The following is a 26143-nucleotide window of genomic DNA, read 5'->3' as shown; positions in this document are numbered from 1 at the left end:
TACGCCTTGTGCACACCGGGTTCGATTATTTCCATTGACTGCTAACTCACCTGTTAGGTGCAGTTTGTGGATTCTAACGGAAGTATGTTCTATTAGCCGGTCCCGGGTGCGCTTCTCGTGTAAACTAAATGGGGGATCTCGTGCAAAAGCTTTCAACCCAGCTGCGAAATCGGCTGCTATTTGCTCACTTGTCAACCTCTCCATTCCAGCCACGTTTCTGTTCGTCTCGTCCTGGCCGTCTCTCTCTCTGCCGCCCCCCCCCTCCCTCACCAAATGAGCTTTAAAAATTCATTTGCAGGCGCACTAGCACTTGTTGCGTTCTGTAGAAAATTTAGCATTTTTAGATTTTGTGTCTTGTACTTTCACTATCCACAAACTCTTGTTTTTACACGGGCTAGAAAATGTTTTCTGCACCTCGAGGCATACTTTATGACGGGGACGTCTCAAGGAGCGTGTGAAGTAAACCGAAATCATTAAGGACAGTTTAACGACCTCTCACGGCGGGCCGGATTTTTTTGGTCAAATTTCTCGCCAGATTGTAAAGGGAATTTATTATAGGACCCTTTTGTTTGGTTCGAACTAACAACAATCGGCGATGCTGAGCCACCAATGATTACTGCTTTTAGCTGTTTCAACGCTGGCTGTGTGGGGTGGAAACTTTGGTGGAGCACTGCATCTGCAAAAATATCTCGTTTCGCTCCGAGTCTTCCCTGTAGTTGGCCGTCCCTCCCTGTTGTCGCGTGCGCACACTTGAGGAGCCCCGGTGCTCGTAGCGATGCCCCGGTGTTCGTAGCGATGCAGCGGGTTGCGTTACGATTGGTGCCTGGGTCGTTGCGTCTGCGCCTTTTATGTGCGCTGGAAGCGAACTCCAGGAGACTGTGCTGGGCGTGGGCCGAATGCTTACGCGCGGGTCACTGCTACATGGTCTGTGGCGGGACTTGCGCAAACTTCGGCTCGCTGGGCGGCCGCCCTTGGCTCTCCCTTTAAAAATAAGTTTTTACCCGCAGTTTGGCGCCAGGCCCGGGCTGCGCAGCGGTTGGCCTCGCGGGCCGTGTCGCTTCGTCGCCCTTCCGCCTTTTGCCGTGAGGCTGTGAGGATGCGAGCTAGTCAATCCTCCCTCCCCCGGTGCGTGATAGCATTGGGGGTAGGCTGTGTTATGGTCGACACCGATTCCCGACTGCCTGCTCGTGTTCGCATTTTGAACGCTTGGAACACCTTGCAGGGGTGCAAGTGCTGCGCCATCCTGCTCCAAAAGGCAGTAATGCGCCGAAACTGTTCCCAAGCGGTGCCGCAAAATGTGAGGCAGCTGTGGGGTGGTGAATTAACGCCAGTCGCTTTGAGCAGTAGGGGACTCGGTTCTTTCAGCTGTCATTCTCGACGTGGCGCACTAGGGATAACTCCCTGAAGGACTAACGGCCGCAGATTGCAGTGAGTCGTCTAAGTGGCGGCGCAGTTTACCGGACTTGGGAGTGACCTTGGGGTGCGGGTGATGCGCGAACTTTGCCCCGAAGTGCAGCTTCACCGCGGAGAGCGCTGCGCTGTGAGCCATGTTGGGGTGCCTCGATTCACGCGTCCGCCGTACAGGAGGGAGACGCCATTTTGGGTCACTCGCTCGCCGCCGAAGCAAATAGTTGTATTAAAACCGCGCTAAAATTATCGCCGCAACGCGGTTTACTGGCGAAGTTTGAATCGTCTTATCTGTTTCGCGCTGCTAGAACAAATAGAACAACGCGTTGAGCACGTTGACCCAATTGCGGCGGCACGGCGCCGTTCAAAGGGTGTCTCCGCCCTGTACGGCAGCGCTGGCATCGAGGCACCCTAATCATTGCATTCTTTATTGTGAGTGGAAAAAATAAAATAGTTGCATTGTTCAGTTGGACCCTCGCCATTTTATCTCATTGCGAGTGCGCTTGCCTTTCCGAAGGTTAATGCCGCCGTGCTGTGTCGAACAGGATGAGATAAGAGGCGATGCCGTGGAACCAGCGAGATGGGAAATTGAGTTAACCTAGCAGCCAGCTATCTGCGAGTAATGAACTCCGTATATGTGTCTTGCCAACGCCGCCTGTTTCTTGCGTGGGGGAGGCGCGTTGTCCCTCCGGTATGATGCCCGCTGTTTACGTTCGACAAAACAAGTTGAACAACACGGGCGCGTTCGTTATTTGGATAAACATGACGCAGCAGCACGTTATGTTTGGCTTAGATAGAAGCATGCATATTACTTGGTCAATAGTACGAATGACGCGATAGGATATTTTTCTCTTTGTTTTATGAAAGTGAACATTTAATTTTTTTTAAATCTCTGGAGTATAGTCGGGTTGAGTTCAGATTATCTCTTTTTTTAGTTTCTTCTCAACGTGTGTGTGTATGTATATATATATATATATATATATATATATATATATATATATATCAGGGTGTCGAACCGAAAACCGGAACCGAACCGGTATTTTTTCCGGAACTGAACCCGAACCGGAACTGAACCGGAAAAAAAATAACGGTTACCGGTTCATGCCGAAACGGTTCGACCCTCTGTTGTTGATATTGCACAGTCAATGCAATTCAGGCCTTTTTTTCTTTCACGTACCATCAACTTCGTACTTGCTCGCGCACTTTCCCCTCCAGACAATTGAACACTATCACGCTCTATGTAACAACAGGGGAAATGAATGAGCACCAATGTATCATTGGTCTGTTGCTGCTGGAGGCGCGAGCATAGTGCAAGCTGACCAAACGAAATGTCATTATCGGCAGCTTGCAGGGGATATAAAACGACTTTGCCCTTCCCTAGCTGCGACTTCATTGGAGCAATCAGGCTGCAGGAGTGCTCCACTGCGCAACAGCGAAAGCTCACACCCGATGTGTGCAAACTTTTTGCATGTCATAATTTGTTTAAAAGGTCCGACACCTGCAAATTATTAATACTTGACAAGTGTGACCGCAGGAGCTGCTCAGTGGCTAAGCCGTTTGCTAAGCCGTTTGCCCAACTCGCTACATTGCTTCTACTGCGACTCGTTCCGGAGGGGAGTACTGCTGTGGACGAATTAAAGAGCGTCTACCCAAAAAGCCCCATCTCATGCTCCACGTGTCAAATTTCCCTTTCATTTTGTAACCGCATTATCTGTTATAAGATTCCGCAATGTAGCACACGGAACGATGGTAGGGGTTCAGGCGGTACGATGACATACTGATTGTAATGCACACTTTCGGTATCGCAAAGGGAATTGCAGTGGTCAGAGCAATAATGCAGTGACTGAGCGTTAACTAAAGCTTACTTTAAACAAAAGTGTGGCTAACACATTCGATAAGGTGACAGCTAACAAATTACTCAGGGTGACCAAATATTCCAATTCATTTGTAGTATTTATGTGCCTGTCGTAGGATTTTTCTGTTTTGTTACAAATATAAAAAATGTGCGCCATTGGTATTAAGCGCTGGTATTTGCACACGCCAGTACGCAGGACTAAATTTAAGGCTTCAAGGTTAGCGTGATGGGCGATTGGATAGCGACATTTACGATTTCAACAAAAAAGAAAAGGACAGAAAATATATCCCACCGTCATATCTCTTGGCATTGGCTTTATGAATAGTTGCTAGGACAACATAAAGTCTGAGCGATAAAGAAGGTGGTAAATCGTCGCCACTTCATGTGTTTTTCTAATATCTCCTAATTGTTTAAAGTTTCCTTTGCAATTGCGCCACTGCCCTTGGGGAGCAGCAGCGTTTTGAATGTTAGTTTGTGTTTTGATTTGACGGTCGTTTTAAACTAGTAAATGTTTTTTTTTTTTATTTCAGTGATAATTCAACTCATCGAACCGGTTCGCGAACCGGTTCAAGCTCCCGAACCGGTTCGCGAACCGGTTCGGTACGTGATTTTGTCGAACCGGAACTGAACCGGAACGAAATTGTTTCACCCGAACCCGAACCGTAACCGAACCGGTATTTTTTTCGGTTCGACACCCTGATATATATATATATATTAGTCATCTTTAGGTGTAGAATGAAGGTAACCCTTCCCTGAGGTGCAAGACAGACCATTTCGCCTAGCGCTGGTCTTTTCTTGGTTGCTTCCCATAGCTGTAACAGTTATTTTCACTTGTGTGAAGAAGTCTAGTTAGATGTAGCTTTTGAAAGCATCGCTTATCTCTTTTTCCTTATAATTCCTCTGTCAGCTGTGATGCTTTAGTTCTGGGAACGTGTATTTTTCTAACTTGCCGAAAAAGTGCTCTGCTCAGTATTAGTTGACAGTTGAGTAGAAGCCATTTGAATTCTTTTGTGTATATGTGTGTTTACCACAAGGGAAAAATAGCACATAAACGACGTTTGACTCCAGAAATCTGCTGCCAAACGACTTGCACACTGCTTCGTAATTCGCCTTTTGGGTCTCCAAAGCTGCTCCAAAACGGCATTATTCCTGCTCCCTGAGCTGCTCCAAAAGGCTCAAGCCCGATTACACCCCTGTCCTTGTGAATAACCGACGGCAGATAATTCAGTTCTGTGCTCGTGAAAGATCTCCAACGGGGGGTGTGGAGCAGTCGCTGCGATTTGGCCGACTTTGTTAGATAGAGCGGAGGTGCAAACTGCAGGACATTTCTGCTGCGCGGAGAGCTAGTGCACCGTTCATTGTTTGGGGGAGGGGGTACCCTTCAGACAACGTTTTGAGAGGCCCTCTCAGTTACCCTGCTGCGCCATTTAATCCCAGGGTTCCTGAAGGTTGCGCCACCGCTGCTGCAGTATCGTGGCGCAATCTTCGATAGCGGCGTTTCGCAAGCTCTTCGTTGTCCGTCGTCGTTGGGCGTGGCCGTGCGTCTTCGGGAGTATTGTGTATGCCCCCTGTGCGTGCCAGGTTAGCCGGCCTCCCGCTGTGCATGTTGCAGCGTTACTTGTAGGTCTGCGCGCGAGCTTTGCCCTTTCCGAGTAGGGAGGGGGAAAATTGTGAACGTGGACGACGAAGGGTTGCTGACGGAGGAGACGTTTTTATTGAACGTGGTGTTCTGCGGGAGTGGCTCCTCGGTCCACGTGCCGTCTTCGCAGCTCTCTCCTAGTCGGGAAGGTGCTCTCCCACTGCTCGGGGGTGGTGTCCACACAGTTTGCATAGGGGCTTCATTCGACTGGGGTGTTCGTTTGAAGCAATCTCCGAGTGGCTTCCTGCTTCTCGTCAGCAGTGGAGTCTTCCTGCCCAGCTTGTGTGATTTCATGGCAGGTCGTTAGGGGTGTAGGCTTTACACTTTGCCTCTTATGGAGGAGTGGGCCGGCGTGCAGACAGTCTCGACCTTCCAGTTCGGGGGTTTGCTTCCAAGATGCGAACTGCTGCCGATGACGCTTTATTTCATACCACAAGCTGCGTGCAGCACATTGCCAACAGTCCGCCCACTGGGGGCGCCCAACTCACCGCGAAGGAAGCGACAAAAGGCGCCGCGGCCTTGCCGTTCCACCTGCCGAGAGGGGAGAACGAAATGTCCTTTCATGGCGAGTTAGGCGCCCTCAGGAGGCAGGCTGTTGACAACAAGGTAGCCTCCACAGTGCTGCACGTAGCCTGTGGTATGAACTGGTCCGTGACCACAGTCGAGGCATCTGTTAGCGTTGGCCAGCTCTTCGGCCTCTCTCGTTGTGGTGCGTGGGGCTGTAACGCTATGTGCTCGCTTTCGCAACTCACAACCGCCGTTATGGCTCTCATTAGAGCTGTAACAGAGGCGTCTTCCGCGTGGGGCGCGCCTGTCCGGGCCTGGTATCGACCTGCGGCGGAGTTTCCGCCGAGGTTGCCTCGGCGACCGCCGTGTGGCCGACGGGCGGGATGTTCCGTCGCGCCGGCGCCACATGGCGCGCGTGGCCGGCGCTGGGCGGGAGCTCCCCGGTGCAAGGCTAACCCCGCACGGCTAGGGACCGCGGGAAGGGCTTGATGACATTTGCCGCGCTCTGTTCGCGTGTCTGGCGCCGCCTCGGCTAGTCCTCCACAGCCCGTGAATGACTAGCAGTGTGACTGCACAGGTCCAGCCGACAGAATATCCACCTCTTAACGGACGGACGTTTTCGCCGCATCGCGTGTAGGCGCTGCATGTAGGCGCCAAGTGTTAGGCGCCACGCATGATTTTGTCATGGGAGGGAGGGGGCCGTGAGGACGTTGAACTCGCAATCGCTGTTCGCCATGTGGAGGGGCGTCATGGTAACCGGCTTCCACGCCAAGTGTGTGCGCACGTGGCGCGTGTGGGTGTTCGTTTTCTTTTTTGCGCGCGTATTCTGTGCTTGTAATTTCGTTCCCCGTTAGTTCGCCGCGAATCATTGCAACCGTCGGAGCTGGCTGCGTGAAAGCCGCAGGCAGCGTTGCGTGTCCCTGGACGGCGCGTCGTCCGGTGCGTTCCGCTCCGCCCCCGCGATTTCTTCTTCTTTTTTTTTTTTTCGCTCGTACGGGCAAGTTGGAAAGGCGAATGAAATGATTCGAAGCACGTCGGGACTTTGGCGGCTACAAGACGGCTTTGTTGTCCGCCGCTTGGTAAGACGGCAGAGCGAGGTCATAAAAGAAGCGGAAGCAGGCTGGGGTGGGCTGATGTGGCAACCAGCTCTCTCCGGACGCTCGTTATGTTAATTCGTGCGCTACTTTTGTAACTCAAGAAGACCGTTTGCTCTCTCTCTCTCTCTCTCTCTCTCTCTCTCTCTCTCTCTCTCTCTCTCTCTCTCTCTCTCTCTCTCTCTCTCTCTCTCTCTCTCTATCCGTATTTTCGACCTTTTCTTTTCTGGGGGCAGCACAGTTTGTCTTAATTAGAAAAATGAAATTTACGGTATTCGTGGCATAACAAGTAACCTTATTAGAAAGTACTTGATTGGGATAAAACAGTACTCACAAGGTTTGGTGAAATTAGATATGGTGTACCACAAGGCTCCATGTTAGGTTCATTGCTCTTCATCGTTTGTATTAATGATATATTATTCTATACACAGAAGACACGAATGCTTTTCTGGTTCTGATCTGAAACTACTCGAACACCGTGCAAATGATTGGCTGTGTCAAGGACAGAATTGGCTTCTTGCCAGCGATATCGCCCTAAATGTGAGCAACCCTAAATTTATTATTTTCCGTCCAAAAAACAAGGCTATCGATCTTGATGTCAAGCTGAAAACGGAAAAAGTCGAGTTGGCGGCCACAAACTCCTGCCGATTTTTAGGAGTCTGGTTTAGATTTGACCGAAGTTGGAGCGACCCCGTTGACTACCTGCGTATTAGAATATCTAGATGCCTTGGCTTGATTCGCCGATTATCTTTTACTCCAGCAGGTCAAAAAACAGCTACATTTTTCTTTAATTCACTCCAAGCTGATGTACTGCCATCGAATATGGGGTGCTTGTTGTAATAAAATGAATTCAGATCGCCTGTTTTCACTGCAAACGAAAGCTCTAAAAATGGTAAAGTCGCCCCGCATCTGCCTCTGTCATCGACTTGTTTCAGAATGTGGCTCCATTTTATGACCTGTATAGCTCTCCTTATGAGCTCTAATTTATCATCAAATCAAACATGACTTTACCTTGTTTTCCAACATTTACATAAAAATGTTCAGTGATCAAATAATTGATACTCAAATAGTAGTTTTGTGTAACAATTCTTTAAACTGAATATGGTAAAATTGAATATGCTAAAAAATGTCATCGTTTAATATGTTCAAAAAAAGAAATGAAACTGCTGTTGTCTTCAAGTGCAAATAGCACACAAGTTTCCCACTTGTCTGCAAATCGTTGTCATTCCTGTTGTATGCCCTGTCTTTTTTTTTTTGTCTGCTTTATCTGTGGAACTTTAGTTAATGCCAGGACTGCCCTAAGTTTGTCATAATATACTTAGCATTTGTATAATTTTTTTTTTTTTTGCGCCGCTGATTGTTTCCGTCTGTGGTGTTCTTTTCACTCTTTATTTGTTATGAGTTCTGTTTGAAACTGCCGTGTATCACTGGATTCTGCTTGCACTAAGTACCGTAAATGTCTTCCATCATTTGTACCTGTCGTACACACCAGGGATGCTGGCCCAGTCAGGGGAAAAAATAGTCTCCTTCAGCCACGTCTTGTGGACAGTTTACGTCAGTGTATTCATGACCGAAATAACCTATTTGTGGTTTGCAGACGACATACTCTTGCTCAGTGAATCTGCGAAACTGCAAAAAAAAAAATGATTGAAGAACTACAATCAGAGAGCTTTCTTGAGGGGCAAGAAATAAGTATGAAACGTTACAGATAAATAAATGCACATGCCCTCTTCAGCATAGGTAACGGAACGCTAGAACGAGTAGAAGAATATAACTACCTTGGGCAGGTGGTCGGCACTAATTTCAAGTACGAGAAAGAAATCCGGCGCAGAGTAGGTTGGAGCCACTAATGAACAGTGAGCAACCACTGTCCCTATTAAGAAAGGTATGCAGTCGATGCTTTCTACCGGTGAGGACACACACAGCGGAAACAAACAACTAGAAAGCAAACTTAGGCGGGCCACGGAGCAAAGAGTGATAGGAGTAGCACTTGGGGACGGGAAACGAACATCCTGGACCAGGAAGCGAACTCGAGTAGAAGAAGGGTGGCCACTTAGTGGGACGTCGTGACAACAGGTTGGACCGCGAGGGTAGCAGAACGGATACCGAGAGACGGGCCATTAACTCGGCGGAGAGCAGAAATCCGAAAATTGCAGCTCGGGACAGGGGAATGGGGGAGGCTAACTGGTTGGGACTAGTGTCACTAAATAAGGTCACTAAACCTTATTTAGTGACACTAGTTGGGACTTCACACCCACTGTTTGCGCGCATTTCATGCACTGCGTGTCAGTGCCAGCAGTAACTTTGACACTTGGGGTCCCGGCCAAATCGGGATACTAAATCGACCAGCGGAGCAAGGAGAGCCGCTGCACAACGGTCCCCGGCGGCTTGTTTTTCCGAAACAAGGCTGCCGTTTCGGCACACTGTAGGTGGCGAGGGTTAGCAAATGCAATTTTCCAGGCGCACCCTATCGGCGCGGTTGTGGTGCTTCTATTTTTAGGCGTTGAGCGGCAAGAATAATTGGCGGGCCCCACGGCTACGCCTCTGCCCGCGCAGCTTGAGCACTGCGCGACGCCGAAAGACAATAGCCCGTCACTCACCTGCGGGGCTGCCTGATAAGGCGATTCTCCAGCGAGCCGCAGTGCTCTCACCGCCGCCGCGCGCACGGCCGCACTGTCTCTCCCGGTGACGATTTCAAGGCGCGCAAAGAAGGTTGCCGCGGGCTGCCATTGCTCTCCAAATGGCCATTCTGATTGATTGTAGGGTTTAACGCGCCGACGCAACGCAGGCGATGAGGCGCGCCGTAGTGGAGGGCTCCGGATTAATTTTGACCACCTGGGGATCTTTAACGTGCGCCGAAATCTCGTACACACGGGCGTTTTTGCTTTTCGCCTCCATCAGAAAAGCGGCCGCCGCGGCCGGGAATCGAACCCGCGACCTCGTGCTCAGCAGCGCAACGCCTTAGCCACTGAGCCTCCGCGGCGGGTAAATGGCCATTCTGCTCCGAGGGGGGATTGGGTTGCGTTGCATTATTAGGGGACGCTGTGTTTTCACGAGCTCTGCGTCTGCTTCAAACCCTCGCAGCCCAAGATTTCAATTATTGTATAGCCTCGCAACATGTGTCGGGCACCCAAGTTTTTGCCAGACAACGTGAGAGATTGTGGGGAACAAAGTCTTGAAGCTGTTTTCCAGTGAAGAATCTAGTGAATAATTCGGCGTTTTCTAACGCTCTGCTACTTTGCTATTTAAAATCACTGTTGCAGCGCACAGTCGTAATGATGGTCGTTTATTCTGCGGAAGTGTGCCGCCCAAGTGATTGGTGATTGTAGGGTTTATCGCGCCGACGCAGCGCAGGCGATGAGGCGCTCCGGATTCCTTTTGAACACCTGGGGATCTTTACCGTGCGCCGAAATCTCGTACACACGGGCGTTCTCGTGCACACGGGCGTTTTTGCTTTTCGCCTCCATCAGAAAAGCGGCCGCCGCGGCCGGGAATCGAACCCGCGTCCTCTGGCTCAGCAGCACGACGCCATAGCCACGGCGGGTGCCGCCTAAGCGTGTGTTCAGTAAGCAGTGCTATCGCGCTTTACCATCGGGGGCCAATGGTGGTGGCAGTATTGTAAGAACAGTTCGGACAAAGGAGCGCTGTAGCATTCGTCTGTCATGCGGCCAATTTCCTGCACTACGGTGTTGCGCAACTGTCACCAGAAAATTCTTCTAAGTCAATCTGCTGCTGTTCAAGCAGTACATACAGATAAATTTCCGCGCTACTGGTTTGAAAGAGGGCCATTTTTGGAGGGCTAGTACATTGCACGAAGGAATAAATCTGCGCACCAGAGTATGAGACAAGCGCAACTTGCGACTTAATTTTGCCTGGAATAACAACACATACTTCCCACCGGTATCACCCACAAACCAATGAACAGCCGCACCACCCATTTCAGCGTAACAAGAATCACGTGGCAAATGCAACAAACTAACCAATTCGGTAAGACTGTGTTTGTTGCACACTACACACGGCTTCTTAAATCAACACGTGTCATGCCTGAAACGAAATACGCAAGAATAAAAACAAAGCCAACAAGGCATAAAACACCGAAAATAGAATGATAACAGGGGCTGCTGTCGACACATATCGGCAGCAACCCGTCGCATTGCCCCCTCACCTTTTGCTCGCCTTTGGAGTCTGTACTTACCAGGATTGAGGAGGTAACCGGAAGTTAGAGCTGGCTGTTTTACCGCGTCGTCGACACGCTCCTGGGAGCTGCGTCGAGGGCTGGTAGGGATTCCTTCTGGACATTTCCCTGAAAACTCATTTGGCCAACGGACATGGCAAGTGCAGTCTCCTGGTGCGATTCTAAGCCGGTTTGGCAATTTTCTCACTCATGGCCGACAGGCGACGAGCCAGTGCAACACTGACCTTCGTTATGGCCTTTTTAATCATCTCCGGCGGTGTGTTACGTTCTGCTTGATGCATTCGAAAGCTTACCTTTTCCAGAGCTTGAAATGGGACTAGTTGGTTTTTGACTTAGAACATTTCTGGCGCTAGGCGGGACGTTTGTTGTGATTAATAAATCGGCAGTGTGCGCTTCACGTGTGTGTGTAATTCTTCGTCCTTGTCCCGCCTAACGCCAGCAATGTTTCGAGACTTACTTTTTCGCTCCAACAACCACTTCTTAAGGGACCCTGCAACATTTATCTAAATATTGAGGCTTTCAGACTAGTCAACAGAACACATCTCTATGCCCATCATATCACTTATAAACTTGTTCAAAAGATCTTTCTTGGCGTTCTTCTAGCACTTGAATTACGTCATCAAAGCGATTTTGCGGCTGTTGGCTGGCTTCCTTTCAGAGGCAGCAATAAGCGCATTCGTTAGCCACTTAAAAGATCGCCACAAAAAGCAAAGCAGATACGGATGGCGGATCAGATGCGACTAGCAAATCACGCAGTGCCGCCTTGTGCTGGCGATAACTAAAGCTTTCGCTGTCCTTCCAAACCCGAAGAGAAGAGTGAAACCGTTTATCGGAAGTGTTGCAGAGTCCCTTTAATGGATCAGTGCGTGCTTCAGGGACACGCATTACGCAACTACCTTAGTTTGTACTGATTTTGACGAGCACACTTTCAGAGATTTCCTCTCTCGATCTCGCCTTCTGGATGATTGTAGCGGGTATATGTAGTGCCCGAGTCCTTCAATGCTTTGAAGTACTCTGGTAGTACTTTAGGAGAAGCATTAAGCAGTTCACGATGAAAACAAAAAATAAACCAAGTTTTCAAAGAATGTGCCAGTGTTCCAGCCACCCATACCGGTTTGGCCGCGCCGTGACGTAGAGTCTCGGTGGGCGGGCCTTTCTCCGCCGTTGCCTCCTGAGGGCCACATTTGTCGCAATGCGCCGTATGGCTAGGGGCGCCTCCTAAACTTCCTCAAGCGTCGAGGCGTACGTGCTAGCGTTAAGTCTGCTTTTGGGCTCGATGCGCTTGCAAAAAGTAGGTCGGGCGCTACGCGTGATATTGCGGGTGCGCCGCCGTAACGCAATTAGCGAGCGCGGATGTGCGATCCCGCTCATGAGACGCTGTTGGAGTAGGAGTCCGTCCTGACCAGCGGGATCCGCGGAAGGGACGCAGCATAATTGTGGTCTTTCCAAAACAGTGGTGCGGAGGGCTGAAGAGGCATGTTTGCCGCCTCTTGTGATATCGCCGTGATAGCGGAGCGCTGATAAATTGGGTCTGCTGGCTCTTATCCAGCTGGCTGTTATCCACACGTTGCTCGGCTGTTGATATCATTTCGAATGCAGCAGGCTGTTGACAGCTCCGGCTCGTCGCTGTGCTTAGAACTGGGGCGGCGGGCACACGCAATCTGCTGCTAAGTAAGGTGGCATTGACGAAGGCGACCGTTATCTTATATCTTGCCCACACTCGTCGATTCCCTTCGCACCGAATAGGTACAGGTGCCGTCAGGACGGGGTCTGCGGCCGAACCTGATGGGAGCGCCGTGTAGCTGCACTGGCGGTGAACGAAAGAAGCAGAACAACGCATGCGCGCCTGCCGGCGGTGATAGCTCATCCATACTTCGTATAATAGTAATAGCTCATCCATACCTTTGTAGCTCTTTGTATAATAGTGACACGACTTTTTCGAGAAGCTTCATTCACCCTGCTCCTCACGCTGCTCGAATCGACCATGCGCATAAGATTAAACCAATATTTTCGCGCACTAACAAATACCAGTTTTCACCTCTTTCTTTGTGTATTAACGAATGGAATGCCCTACCCTCAGCCATAGTCTCCCTCACTGATCCATCGCGTTTCAAATCTGCTTTATTGTCTTATTTAGAAGCCGGTGAAGACATGTAGCGATTCTTTTCGTGTAAGGTGCATTACGCGTGTTGACGATGTGTGCTCGCTTCTTTTCAAGTTTATTACATGCTGTTGTTGACTCACCACTTTGTTACAGTTCCCTCACCAAATGTATAGTTGACGCTGTTGTACCCGGTTTATGTATCCCCCCTCAAGTAATGCCCTCTGGGCTTTTAAGGTATATAAATAAATACCATTTCTTTTAATGCTCCTGTCACACGGGCACTTCCAATCGCGATTGAGTCGATCCGGATCGAACTCAATTCGGATCGGGCGCTGCTACGCGGCAGTTTCAAACGCGATCGAGCCCGATCCCGCTCGAACTCAATCCTGGTTTCCCCAGCGCGATCGGACGAAAGCGGCGATACTCTCATCCCCGCTGAGTAATGGCACAGAAGGTGACAGCTTCAACTAACGCCACAAATTGTATCAAATAACTTGCCTCAAATGATTGAAGCGTGCCGTGTAGCAGCGGCGGTGCGTCGACGCGCTCGAAAAGTCAATCGCGCTTCGGTTCAGTCGGGATTGGAAGTGCCGGTGTGACAGGGATATAACGGGGCCAAGAGCGTTCTTCAGAGCATGCTGGTCTCAGCGATGGCGCTGAGACCATATACCGATTGGTTTACCGAAAAACTCTTATAAATATTTGGACACATGGCGCGTGCGTGAAACCGGACTTCATTTGCCTCATAATGGTCACTTGAAAATCGCGGTAAAGGAACGGTTCTAGATAAGACAATACACGCATCGATCATGAAGGAGGAGTACAGTAGTATACCTTTATCTCATAAACCAAGATCTTTCGCAGATGCGTTTACTTAGTGCGCGAAAAATCGTCGTATAGGTTCGTTCTTGGTTTGTGATTTGGGTCTTTGAAGGTTTGACGATCGCACGCACTTTCAGAGGAGGTTGGACGCACTTTTAGCTTTCGCGCATCTCGCAACTTCCTTTAGGAAGGGATGGTAAAGTATTCGATATACTCTCGCCGCACTAGCGGGTCTCGACAAACATGGAGCGCGAAACCTTAAAGGAGCCATGAAGACAGAATACAAGTTTGTTTTATTCGAAAGATTTCGCGTTTTATAGCGCCCCCGGCGCTTGTCCGGCAGCAAATGATGCCGTATTCACTGAGAAATTGATCAATTTAGGTTAAAATTTTGATTCTCCCGCCAAATAGTAGGTTTTCGTAGTCACAAACGACGTCAGAAACGCGTGTATTCAAGCGAACTTCCAGTGCGTCGTTCGGGTTTGCGGCCTTGCTGTCCGTCAGCCCTCCCAGATGGCGCTGCTATAGTCATCCACAAACCGTTGTCCGCCGTTGCTTTGTTTTTGAGCGTATTTGCACCTGGCTTGTTTTTGTTACTGTAAAAAGTGATCGTCTCATGAAGCCTGGGGTATCCTCGACAAACATGGTCACGTAAGACAACGCCGCCTACGCCAATCGGCCAGTGTCCTGTAAAACAACTTCAAAGCGGCGGAGTGCTGTGCAGCTAAAACAAGCATAGTGCGCCCAGTACCAACAGCAGTGCGCATCAGTACTTCTATTTACGTGCGTGTTTGTAACTTCCATTGTTTACCGCACCATTCTTACTGCTGTAAAAAGAATATGCATTACACTTAAGCGCAAATAGTTCGTTCGGAAAGCCTATAAGCCGTGCCTAATTTGCGTTTCTTTTTCCGTCCTCGGCCAATCGCACAGCTAAGCTCATGTGACATCATAGGTTCTGTTGCGGGAAATGAGCTACTGGGTCGCATGGCCATTCCGTTTTTTCCTAGTTGTGTATCTTATTTGAGCGAAGTGTGCGTTAACGGTGGTGTCAGTATGATTCTATCGAGGCAATCTTTCGAATGAACCTAACTTGTGTTTTGTCCTCGGACGAGACCTTTGGTAGGAGGCCACTTGGGCGAGACCTGTGGGCGTCGTGAAATTGATGGCTCCCACACATTTCGCACTAGGATTTGTGGCGTCACGTCATGCGTCACGTCATAAGCGGTGTAACAGGGTTGGCAGAGCTTGCTTAATTAAGTCTTTTTCTGGGGCAGTAAGGTACGTGCATCTAAGGCCAAATAAATGTTTTGCAACTTTTGCTTCGCACATATTGCACCAACCTTGGTGTAAACGAGATCGGCTGCCCCACCACAGGCTGTTCAGTCTAGGTTTCGGCGAACATTTGGAATTGGCCTCCTGCGCTGCCCAGGGGGCGCTGCGCAAGCGGCTTCCGGGCAGTACTTCCGGGTAGTACAAAGCTGCGCGGGTCCCACAGGATCCCGTGTTGACAGAAGCAAAATGAGCTCGACGCTCCCGATTATTTTGCGACGTGGTCACCAGCTCATCCCCGACGCGTCCGATCTATTTCAGCGATCAACTTGGCATTAGGGGGAAAAGCTTTGCAGCGCTAAACACGTTTACAGCGCCGACGAAAGTGCCGGGACTGTGACGGCGTCTGCTAGTCGCAGGTTCACCGATCGATGGTCGTACGAAGTGAAATTTTAAGTGAAATTTCTAGTTTAAACTAATACTCTAGGTGACAAAGACTTCTCAAAAACAGCCGATGAAAAAATAAGTGACGCAATCGGCGATGATCGCGCTTTAAAAAGCCAGCGAGTCCGGCGGACCGCAGGCTCGCCTGCTGCGGTGCACCGCTCTTTTGCGTACCTGCACACTATGCGTGCACTTTCATTAAACAGGGCTCGTTAGCGTTGCCGTTACGAATACATGGTGCAGCGTTAGCTTGCCGTTTTGTTGCGTGTCTCAGTGACAAAATGCCGTGACCGTCAGAAGCGTGAAATCTAGCTGTTTTTCGATTCCGAAATTAGTGGCCGTAAAACAAAGTGGTCGGGCGAACTAAGAGGCCGCTCGCTTTCCTTGTTTGCTCTCACTTTACTTAATTACGCTCTTGCAGCATACATTCCCAGTTCGCACTTAATATCCTAGAATGAGAGTCAGCAACGGCCGAGTTCCATGCAGCCGCAACGGCGGAGGGCTGGACGGCAAATCGGGGGGGGGGGGGGGGGGGAGGGGGGGGGAGGAGGGCTTTGAATGCAAAGAGAAAAAATTCAGCGAATTTCTAATAATATTTGACAATAATCTGGCGAAGTGTGAAGATGGGGGGGCAATTCAACTGGAGGACGCCAATTCCCTGGTCTAGTCTCACTGTCTAACTCCATTTGAAGTCAAAACTGGCGTGTCGGCGTTCAGATTCGACGACCCCTGCACTAGAAAACTAACACAGTCGGTGATCATCGTATGTAAATATTCGGGGCCCCGCGCCGTGTATGCGGCTGTGTTATGTGATGTTATAGAAGCACACATCTCTGCAGGCAGCGGGCGTGTGATCTGGTGCATGTTTTGCGTCCTTTAATAGCGCTTAATTTGTTTATTTGGCGCTATTGCCCCACCTACTCGCTAGTATACATGTACCCTGCCGTTCGTAAATCGTGCGGGGTAAAACGTTACGCAAAATCGTTTAGTTTGCGAAAATACGAAACAAAATTTCCACTCGTTTCAAAGGCGGTGCCAGGCCAGCAGTGTCAGATGAGTCGGCTGCGCAATTCTTGCGTTCGCTTGCATGCTCCCGCTGAAGCAACCTTTTACAGTTACCTCGGGATATAGGATGAGCAGCGTTCCGTGTTTATGCTACTCGTGAACTTTCCTTTGTCGACCGCACGCAAGAAGAAAAAACTGCAACTGTCGTCAAACAGTTAAACCACCCGACCTGGCGATACTGTCCCACGCCACAACCCCCGCGACAGCTCGCTCAAAAGAAAGCCGACAAATCGGCTTCTTTTAGCGGATATTATTTTGTTTAGCCTCTGCAACTACTTTAAGGGCTATTTCATACAGTATGCAGTCATTTAAACACGCCACAAAGCGCCACAACCAACTTTCACTCTGGCTTGTAATTGAAAACACATGGAGGGCGGCGAGGGTCGTCTGCTTTTGTACTACCCAGAGGCGTCGGTCGCTAGGGGCGCTGCATGTCGCCAAAACTCCAGCGCAGGAGGCCTGTAGAGCATGGAGGAAAGAATACTCAGGAGAGGCCCCTAGCACCCCAATGCATTGCGAAAAGTGTGGAGGAAGTCACGTGAATTTTCTTGAGCCCATGGACAACGTTGCTTGTTGCTTACTTGTTTACAACTGCGGCGGCCAAATTTGGGCGAATAGAACGGACACATTTTTAAGGCGCTTGGTATGTGGCTGCCTCGCTACGCTTGCAAACCAGCGCAGTCGCTACGACAAACGTTTTTAAATTAGGCCAGTTTGAAAACTCTGCCGTCGGAGGCGTCTGCGTTCGCCATCCCGCCAGCCTGTTGCCATGACGACGACAAACGCTACTTTGCCAGGCTTAAGGGCTGAAAAATCGTCCTTCTATCTCAAAAACGAAGGCCGTCTTTCGATTGAAACTTTGGGTGAGGGTTAGAATGGGAAAATTGAAGGCCAAATCAACAACTTAGAAGATGACATCGCACTGAGGAATTAGCGACGAAGCTGTTTTCGCTTCTAAGCGGGAGGGCAGGGCGACGCCATGTTAGTCAAATCAAACCGGAGACAGCAAAGGATGATGGGATAGAGTGCTGGGCTCCGTGGGCTCAAGTCATGGCGGGACTCGGCTTCACAAATGTGACGTCAGGGCCTCTCCTAACCTTTTCTTTCCTCCATGCCTGTAGAGCGACATTTCGCTATGGCGATCGGTCTACGCTGGAGTATTCCAGTTCACTCTAGCTGAAGTCTTGGACAGGCACCACCGCACGGGAGCGCTTGCAGGGGTCAGACAGCTGCGCATATTGCGCAGGTTTGATACAAATTTGTTTTCCTGCGCCATGCTGCTCCAAAAGCTTGAAAATTGCAAAAATTGCGCCAAACTGCTCCAAAACAGTCTGGGAGCCAAGGATTTTAACGCTCCCGTCAGTTTCAGTTGGGGGAAATGCTTACTGACGGCATTATTTTCCAGCACCCCCGATGTGACGGTGTTTGTAAAGATTCAATTGATTGATCATTCAATAAAAAAACCGGCATAAAATTGTCCCCGAGATAGTTTTTTCGAAAGTCACAATGTCGGGTTGCACATGTTATATTCTGCGTTTTTACAGTTTTCCCATTGAAAACCATTGCAAAGTGCTGTAGAAGAAATACTTATACTGAGGCGTCGAACCACTTGTGCAAGTTGATGAGAAAACGGCAATTTTTGGAGCGCCGAATCTCCCGAACGACATTGCTGGGCGCCGCATCTTGGTGCGGTGAAGGTGTGAAAACGTGGCCGCCGGGCGAAGCATTTGCTTGTGGTTTTCAGGCTGAGTGCTCTTCGCCGACGTCTACCTTGGTTTTAGTTATGGGGGTAGCTGGGTTATTTAGTGCTTTGATCTGTTGCGAGTATGTTGCGGGACTCGAAAGACGGGAGTTCATCAAAAACAACATGGCGCCCGCGAATTCGCCGTGTTTCGGCTTTGAGTGTGAGGCCAGCGCGTGTTTGAAGTGAAATTAGGACTCATTGCGGTGGCTGCGGCGGGAATGGCGCGATCGACGCTGCAGAAGCAGCGGCGCAGGCTACATCGCCGCAAAATGTTCAAGCAGTGTCCGATAGCGGGACGGGCGATTATTTCACGCGAGTAATAATGGCTCACTTATCTGAAGTGAAATTTATTGCCAAGAGGGAGGCGGCTAAACATACCAACGTTACTCAAATTACGATCGTAGTGAATGTGTACCTTGGGGAATGAAATGGGAGGGCTGGTGGGGTGCGACGACTGTCACCTCGCTTCGCGCAACTTTTGCCGTGGCTCTACACTTGTGCGTAAAACCGAGTCGGGGATAACAAAAATAACAATTTTGGAATTCACATGATAATAAATATGCTTACGATTAATTAGTTTTTCAATTCGATATTTTCAACGGAGCTCCACTATCTGTTGACCTAAGAATTTAAAAATGATTTGTAAAAGGGAGTGCAGTTCGTACCTTGTGATACTCTGGTAAAAAAAAAAAAAAACTTTATTGAGAGGCTGTTTCAGTGTTCAAAACCGATTAAAAAGTGCACTTTTCCCCCGTGAGTCTCCAAAAATTTGATTTTTTAGGACACCTAAGGTGACAATAAATGTCGTTCTTCTGCTCCAATTCAAGGTTCTTCTGCTCCAAAATCAAGATTTCGCTGTTCCAAAAACTGCTCCCATATCTGATTCAGCTGTCTCACCCCTGCGCGTGGCTAGCTCTCTCCACTCGGGCACCGCCGTCTTCGCGAAAGCATTGGCTTCACGAAGACTGGAGGAATGGGAGTATGGAGGCGTCCAGGCGAAGTCTCGGACAGAGCTCTGGGCACATGCTCTTTGGAGTCGCAATGGACGCGGGAGAGAGAGCTTTATTATTCGAGCTCAGCCAGTCACGATTACCGATGAGCCAGCTGCACAGCAACTTGCCACCATCAGCCATCTTGCCCTGAAAAACTAGTGTAATTTTGAATTCTCCTTCCTCCCTCTCTCAATTTTTGAGCTCCTGTAAGAATGGGAAGGAGCTCTAGGGTAATGCAAACTTCAGTGCCCACGTGTCCAGCGCCGTTAGGGGCAATGGATAGCGATGCCTCGATCAACTGCTTGCCCGGCGCAACCCCGCCCGGAAGACTGCCTCTCTCCGCGGGCTGGTGACTGTGCCCCTGCTAAAAAAACGGCGCGCTTCTCTCCCTCGTCTTCTAGTCGTGGCACGCACTCTGCGGGTGGGGGGTGGTAGCCGGGGTGGCGGCGGCCCTAGGGGAATCGCCTTTCCCGTGCGATGCGCGCGCGTTCGGGGCCACCGGGCGCGCCGCCGCCGGTCTCGCGCCCTGCGCGCGGCCCCCTGTTGGCGCCGCGGCTGTCGCCGGCCTTTACCCTTGATGGGGGCCGATGAGGCTCCCCGCGTTTCCTACTTTGTCTCCATTCCGCCTCCCCGCTTTTGCGCCAGTCTTGGGCGGGACCTCAAATGGAATTTGTGGCGGCCGCCGCACTTGGACGAGTGGCAGCGGAATACTGTGTCGCGCGTCAGCCGTTACGAACAGATCAGTAACAAGCTTTTATCAATTCTCTGATCAGCTATTTCATTCACAACGATTTTTTCTTTTTTCAATAAGTCCGAACTGTAATGCCTGAACAGTTCTGCCTGAACGTTTTCAGTGTAAGATCTGAATGCAAGTGGGGTGAGCACCCCTGTGTTTAGGAATGGCACTAGTTCTGAAAATGACCTCCCAGCGGCTGACTCCATGAACAAAGTCGCATAATTCGAACCAATATGATCTGTGCAGTCAAGTTCACTGAGTGAGCGCAGCGCCAACTATGGCGTCGCCGCGCAACACTGGGTAGGCGAGCTGCACTGGCTTGGGCAACCGCCTGCTTTAGACACTGTGAATGCGCCCTTTGCAAAGGCGTGTATCATGTGGTTACTTGCACTTAAGTTTGCAAAATACGCTGCAACGGCAACAGGATCAAGTGTTATCGACCAAGAAGATTTACAAAAAACAAAGCACATAAGGATCGTCTGCCCTGAATTGTCTGAGTTGTGAAGGCTGGTCACAGGCGGCACATGTTTCCGTGAATTTTTTAAAAAATACTACGGCGATGACTACCGAGGAGATTACATGCTGCTGTTAAAGTATGTCGGTTTCGCAGCTGTTAAACTTAATTTCACCTCTCAGCGAATACCGCACGGAGACGCAGTATTTGCGCAAAGGTTTGATTTTTCTGTATCATGGATGCGTCTTTCGCGGCATTTATAAGAAAATTCATGCGGCACGTAGCACTCAGCCATATGTTAGTTGTAAGAAAACTAATTAATGGCTGGGGCACCCCACCCCTTTTTTGGCAAAGTGTGATTGTTTTTAAACAAAGTAGGAACAATTGTATGAAAAAAAAAGCCTGTCAATAAATTTAAATAGCTACTTCAATACAAGGTTTAATTAAAGCAACGCATGTGGGATGTTTGTGCTGCAAATAAATGCTGTTCAGTAAAGCATCGTTATGACGGTGTTAACAACTGCAACAGCAAGTTTAGAGAATAATAAAAAGTAAACTGAGTTTACATGATGGCTTATAATATTTGGAGGCCCTGCTTACGCCCTAAATAGGAAGAGATAGTCTTAAATTGTTCACGGGCATTTCCTGGCAGGCTAGCTGCAAAACCCGTGTACATTGCGAATGTATTACGGAAAAGCAAACGGAAGGCACAGAGGTTGTAGTCTTCCCTCGCTCCTTTTCTGCAGACTTGTTGAGGCGATACTGTTTGACCTCGTGCATGGAGCAAGAAAATGTTCTCGCTCCATGATCTCGCGGTGGAAGAAACTGCCACCAGCAGAAACTAACTGATAGGGGCGAGGAGCAGGACACACTCTGGGAATGTTTGGCGATAATTCAAGCCGTGAAATCGAAAATCGTCGTCAGTTGGTGCGCAGCTCTCGATGCTTTCCACTCGTCTGAGCCACATGGGAGCTCGTGTATTTAAGGTCATTATACTTGCTTTGAAGTCAATGCTACTAGCATGTAGCGTGGCATACAAGGGCGCACATCATCCGAGCAATCGATCCTGTGAGACAGAGCACCGCACTCGCGAAACCATGGCGGTCCAATCCCAAGTACGCAAACAAAACGGCCTGTTTCCAATGCTGTGAACAGCTAATTGATTTGTGCTTACTAGTGAAAACACACGCACAAATGCACTAAAAGAAACTATGTGGAAACGTGAAAACGCGCACAAGAAATGCTGCACCTGTGTTCTTGCTTGGCGTGGCACCGGGAAGTCAGTTTCGCCTGCCCCCTCCTTCGTACGCATAGCAACAGTTCAATCCTTGTGTCTATTCCTAGCACAGTGCGGCAGAATTACTGTGATATATTTTAATTAATTTAAAACTTAAAATTTGCATGTATTACATTTCATCTGGTGCCGCCAAGCAGGAGTACACCCGAAACCCAAGCGCGCTGGCGAGCGGTGGCGGACCCACTGTTTTTCTTGTTCCCCTGTGGCGGCAATGGGTGTTGCGGCTCAGTGGCGCCCTCTGTTATTGCACAGCACCTATTGATAATTTTAGTTGGTCCTTTGATCCAAGCACAGAGTGACGTGTATTTGAATGGGGGAAAACTCGCTAACCCGAACCTGAGACACAAGCCACAGTTAATTCTAGCAATATTGCCCGTCCGCACAGACTACTATTCGTGAAATTCAAAGCCAAAGGCCAAAGTTCAATGCGCCACTAGCCTCCGCATTGGAGCAGCTGGCATAGACCACACGAACTTCGCACTTCGGATCGTAGTTTGGATGTGCGTGCCTGCTTCTTCGGGTTCGCATCTCAAACTGACCATTGCGTATGCCGTACTTTCGCAGCACGTAATTACTGAAAGTGCACTCCCTTCTACTTCAGCACACATGCTTTTCTAATACTGGTTGTGTGGGCTGTGCCGCCAATCAAAGGGAACCCCGCTAGTGCGAACTTCGGCTAATGCGAACAGATTTTCTATCCCCTCGGAGTTAGAATTAATGGGGTTTGACTGTATATCTAATTTTTCAGGCATGTAAAAACACTGGGACACATTGAAGATGTTTAGCTTGGCCAATGAATTTCCCTTTGTGGAGGCAGAACAGGAGGTTTTTTCAGCAATTAGGGTGTATCTAATCTGCTTCTTGGCAGATTAAAATTTCTGAACAAAGGGTTAAATCGGGGTCATCACCAGCGGAGCAAGTGTGGAGCTCTTTGCGGGCTGCAAGGAAAGGTTGAGCAAGCCCAGGTTTGGGACTTCTGCCACGCATACCTTAAGTTGGGTTTGAATTGCACACCCGTATTGCACCGTTCATTTGCAGAGCTTGTCAGTCTGTCAGGAAGCTTACTCTTCGTCTCTTTTTTATTTTTTATTCTTTAATGCTTGGTTCGTTCCGTGTAACTTGCATACCAGTATGTTTTCTGTTCACATCCATCCATGACACTGGCTGTTCGGTCTGCTGTTACGTCTTCCTAGGAGGCTGACAGATTTGTTGAGCATTTTGGGGTAATGCTGTGAACTTTTCTTTTTTTTTTGCCAAGTCACGCACTTATTTGCCAAGGCAATGCGCTGGCACGAAGTGGTTCGAGAATTGCTGCCCCCTGGTTGTATTCCGTGATCATTTTTGAGCAAGTTGGGAATTGTTTATTCCACGATGGTCTGCAATTGAATTACTAGGCGGCAGAAGTGCAGTCTGGCCGGTTAGCTTCACTGTATTGTTTCTGGATGAAATTGTCCGTAACTGAGACGTTTGTGGCAAGAATAAAGAGCCTAAAGGAACACGCACAGTATCACGGCTGGGTTCTGGTCAGGCCTTCTTGTTCATAGAGCTAACAGCGGCACCGTTACAGCAATTTATAGGACAGAGTGCTTTGGCTGTGCCAGCTTTATCATTAATTTCTACATGTTGCATTGGCCGCTACCGGAGTACCTGTTTCCAGCTTACTCCAGGCCTTGATGTTTTTGCTAGTTGTTCTGTGGTGAGCAACACCAAAGGAAAAGCTGTTTGAAAGCACTTAGTTTGAAAGCACCCTACCACTGTTTGCCTACCCATGCGACATCGTAGCCCTGGCCACTCACTTTACGGGTCACAGGAGGGAACAGATCTGTTTCTTTTGAGTTTTGTTATGCCTGAGCAGGCTATTGTGGGGTGATCAAATGCATCAAACTTCTCTAAAAACTGGTAAAGTTGCATGCTTGCTAGTTCCTGCAAACATCACTGGGGCATCTGCTATTGTACTTCTGTGTGCCTCAAACCTCCAGTGCAGGAGGCCCATTTTGCAGGGGGCATGATTGATTGTTCAAAGAGTTTTGCCTGTGCACAAATTCCAATGATGCGTTATTGCTCTCAAGTTCTGTTCTACGCCTTCAAAGCTGAATATCGTTGGAAAAATACTGGGTCTGTCAGCTCTCTAACTAAATCTGTTTGCTCTAGACAGAAAGCAAAAAGACTAGCAGTGTGCCCCAAAATGTTGTTGGGGCATATGTTTCTGCTCTTGTTGAGGTCTTATTTTGCGAGCATTCTGAGTAAAATTATTCTCAGAAGTTCAGTGAGATGAGAATTGGGCACATTTCACAGTTGAAGGAGTAGCTTTTTTTGTGTGTGTGTGTGTGTGTGTGTGTGTGTGTGTGTGTGTGTGTGTGTGTGTGTGTGTGTGTGTGTGTGTGTGTGTGTGTGTGTGTGTGTGTGTGTGTGTGTGTGTGTGTGTGTGTGTGTGTGTGTGTGTGTGTGTGTGTGTGTGTGTGTGTGTGTGTGTGTGTGTGTGTGTGTGTGTGTGTGTGTGTGTGTGTGTGTGTGTGTGTGTGTGTGTGTGTGTGTGTGTGTGTGTGTGTGTGTGTGTGTGTGTGTGTGTGTGTGTGTGTGTGTGTGTGTGTGTGTGTGTGTGTGTGTGTGTGTGTGTGTGTGTGTGTGTGTGTGTGTGTGTGTGTGTGTGTGTGTGTGTGTGTGTGTGTGTGTGTGTGTGTGTGTGTGTGTGTGTGTGTGTGTGTGTGTGTGTGTGTGTGTGTGTGTGTGTGTGTGTGTGTGTGTGTGTGTGTGTGTGTGTGTGTGTGTGTGTGTGTGTGTGTGTGTGTGTGTGTGTGTGTGTGTGTGTGTGTGTGTGTGTGTGTGTGTGTGTGTGTGTGTGTGTGTGTGTGTGTGTGTGTGTGTGTGTGTGTGTGTGTGTGTGTGTGTGTGTGTGTGTGTGTGTGTGTGTGTGTGTGTGTGTGTGTGTGTGTGTGTGTGTGTGTGTGTGTGTGTGTGTGTGTGTGTGTGTGTGTGTGTGTGTGTGTGTGTGTGTGTGTGTGTGTGTGTGTGTGTGTGTGTGTGTGTGTGTGTGTGTGTGTGTGTGTGTGTGTGTGTGTGTGTGTGTGTGTGTGTGTGTGTGTGTGTGTGTGTGTGTGTGTGTGTGTGTGTGTGTGTGTGTGTGTGTGTGTGTGTGTGTGTGTGTGTGTGTGTGTGTGTGTGTGTGTGTGTGTGTGTGTGTGTGTGTGTGTGTGTGTGTGTGTGTGTGTGTGTGTGTGTGTGTGTGTGTGTGTGTGTGTGTGTGTGTGTGTGTGTGTGTGTGTGTGTGTGTGTGTGTGTGTGTGTGTGTGTGTGTGTGTGTGTGTGTGTGTGTGTGTGTGTGTGTGTGTGTGTGTGTGTGTGTGTGTGTGTGTGTGTGTACACCCCTTTACCCAGGCAGTGGCTGTGTGTGTATGGGCATGAAGATATAAGTGCAGGGCTGCAGGCTTGGGTCTTCTGGGCTTGAACACTAGAACTCGTAATAGCAAGTGGAAAAACTTGGCCGCTTTTCTCTTGGCAGGAGAGACGCTGACAGACGATGGCCGAGACCAAGGCGCAGACCAACGGCCTGTCCGACAGCCAGGCCAAGGCCGAGAGGTACGACCCCGATGACCCTGAGGCACAGCGCCAGATGTGGCGGCCCCCGGACATAGAGCAGGACATGAAGGAGATGGAGCGCCGCAAGCGTGTCGAGATGATCATGAACAGGTGAGCACTCCAGGCGTGTTTGATTTGATTGATTGTAGGGTTTAACGCGCCGACGCAACGCAGGCGATGAGGCGCGCCGTAGTGGAGGGCTCCGGATTAATTTTGACCACCTGGGGATCTTTAACGTGCGCCGAAATCTCGTACACACGGGCGTTTTTGCTTTTCGCCTCCATCAGAAAAGCGACCGCCGCGGCCGGGAATCGAACCCGCGACCTCGTGCTCAGCAGCGCAACGCCTTAGCCACTGAGCCACCGCGGCGGGTTGTTTGGATGTCTTTGTTTTGTTGTGTGCTTCCATCGGCACCTTTGGCTACAACCGTGGCTGTCCGTGTCAGGTCCTTGAAAACCCTTGAAATTGAAAATTGAGTTTTCAAGGGCTTTGAAAGCCTGGAATTTTTTCCTTCTTGAAAACCCTTGATTTCTTTTGGCAACAAAGAGAAGACCCGATTTTGTGGCCGGGTTTTCGTGGCCTATATCAGTGCGGCCCTGCACATTCCCCACCCAAAACATGCTTTTTACAATTGGAAGCCAGCTTGGGGGTGCAGTAGTGCTGCTTCATACAATAGCTCGTACGGAATGAAATCGCTGCATCGGACGAGGCAGAAATTAGCATAGGTCCCTTCCAGTTTTTCATACTGCTTTCCGCATTGCCTTATCCTATTATTCATTTTACATACTTTCACGTTGCTGTGCCCCGCCATAGCTATGCTCCACTGCATTTCAAAAACGAATAGTGCTGACACTGAGTGCCAGGGTAAAGTAAAAATGAGCACAGATGAGCAAAACTCTGAATGTGAGAACACAGAGCATCTAGCTCCTAAGCTTTACTG

At 49.3% G+C, this 26143-nt stretch overlaps 1 protein-coding gene across 12 annotated transcripts in view; it reads left to right on the top strand.

The window, feature by feature from the left end:
- Positions 1-26143, top strand: part of Hts (adducin 1-like protein hts) — a 109622-nt gene that overhangs the window by 24780 nt on the left and 58699 nt on the right. For all 12 annotated transcript variants that reach the window (XM_077688119.1, XM_077688125.1, XM_077688127.1 and 9 more), the window contains exon 2: positions 25127-25314. In XM_077688119.1, the coding sequence (XP_077544245.1) occupies positions 25145-25314 (170 nt within the window). In that variant the 5' untranslated portion in view covers positions 25127-25144. The remainder of the gene's footprint in view (positions 1-25126; positions 25315-26143) is intronic.

The sequence above is a fragment of the Haemaphysalis longicornis genome, unplaced genomic scaffold (genome assembly GCF_048455015.1).
Source record: "Haemaphysalis longicornis isolate Haplotype H1 unplaced genomic scaffold, Haemaphysalis longicornis Haplotype H1 scaffold_1, whole genome shotgun sequence".
Classification (NCBI taxonomy): domain Eukaryota; kingdom Metazoa; phylum Arthropoda; class Arachnida; order Ixodida; family Ixodidae; genus Haemaphysalis; species Haemaphysalis longicornis.
This window is presented reverse-complemented; position numbering and strand designations above follow the sequence as displayed.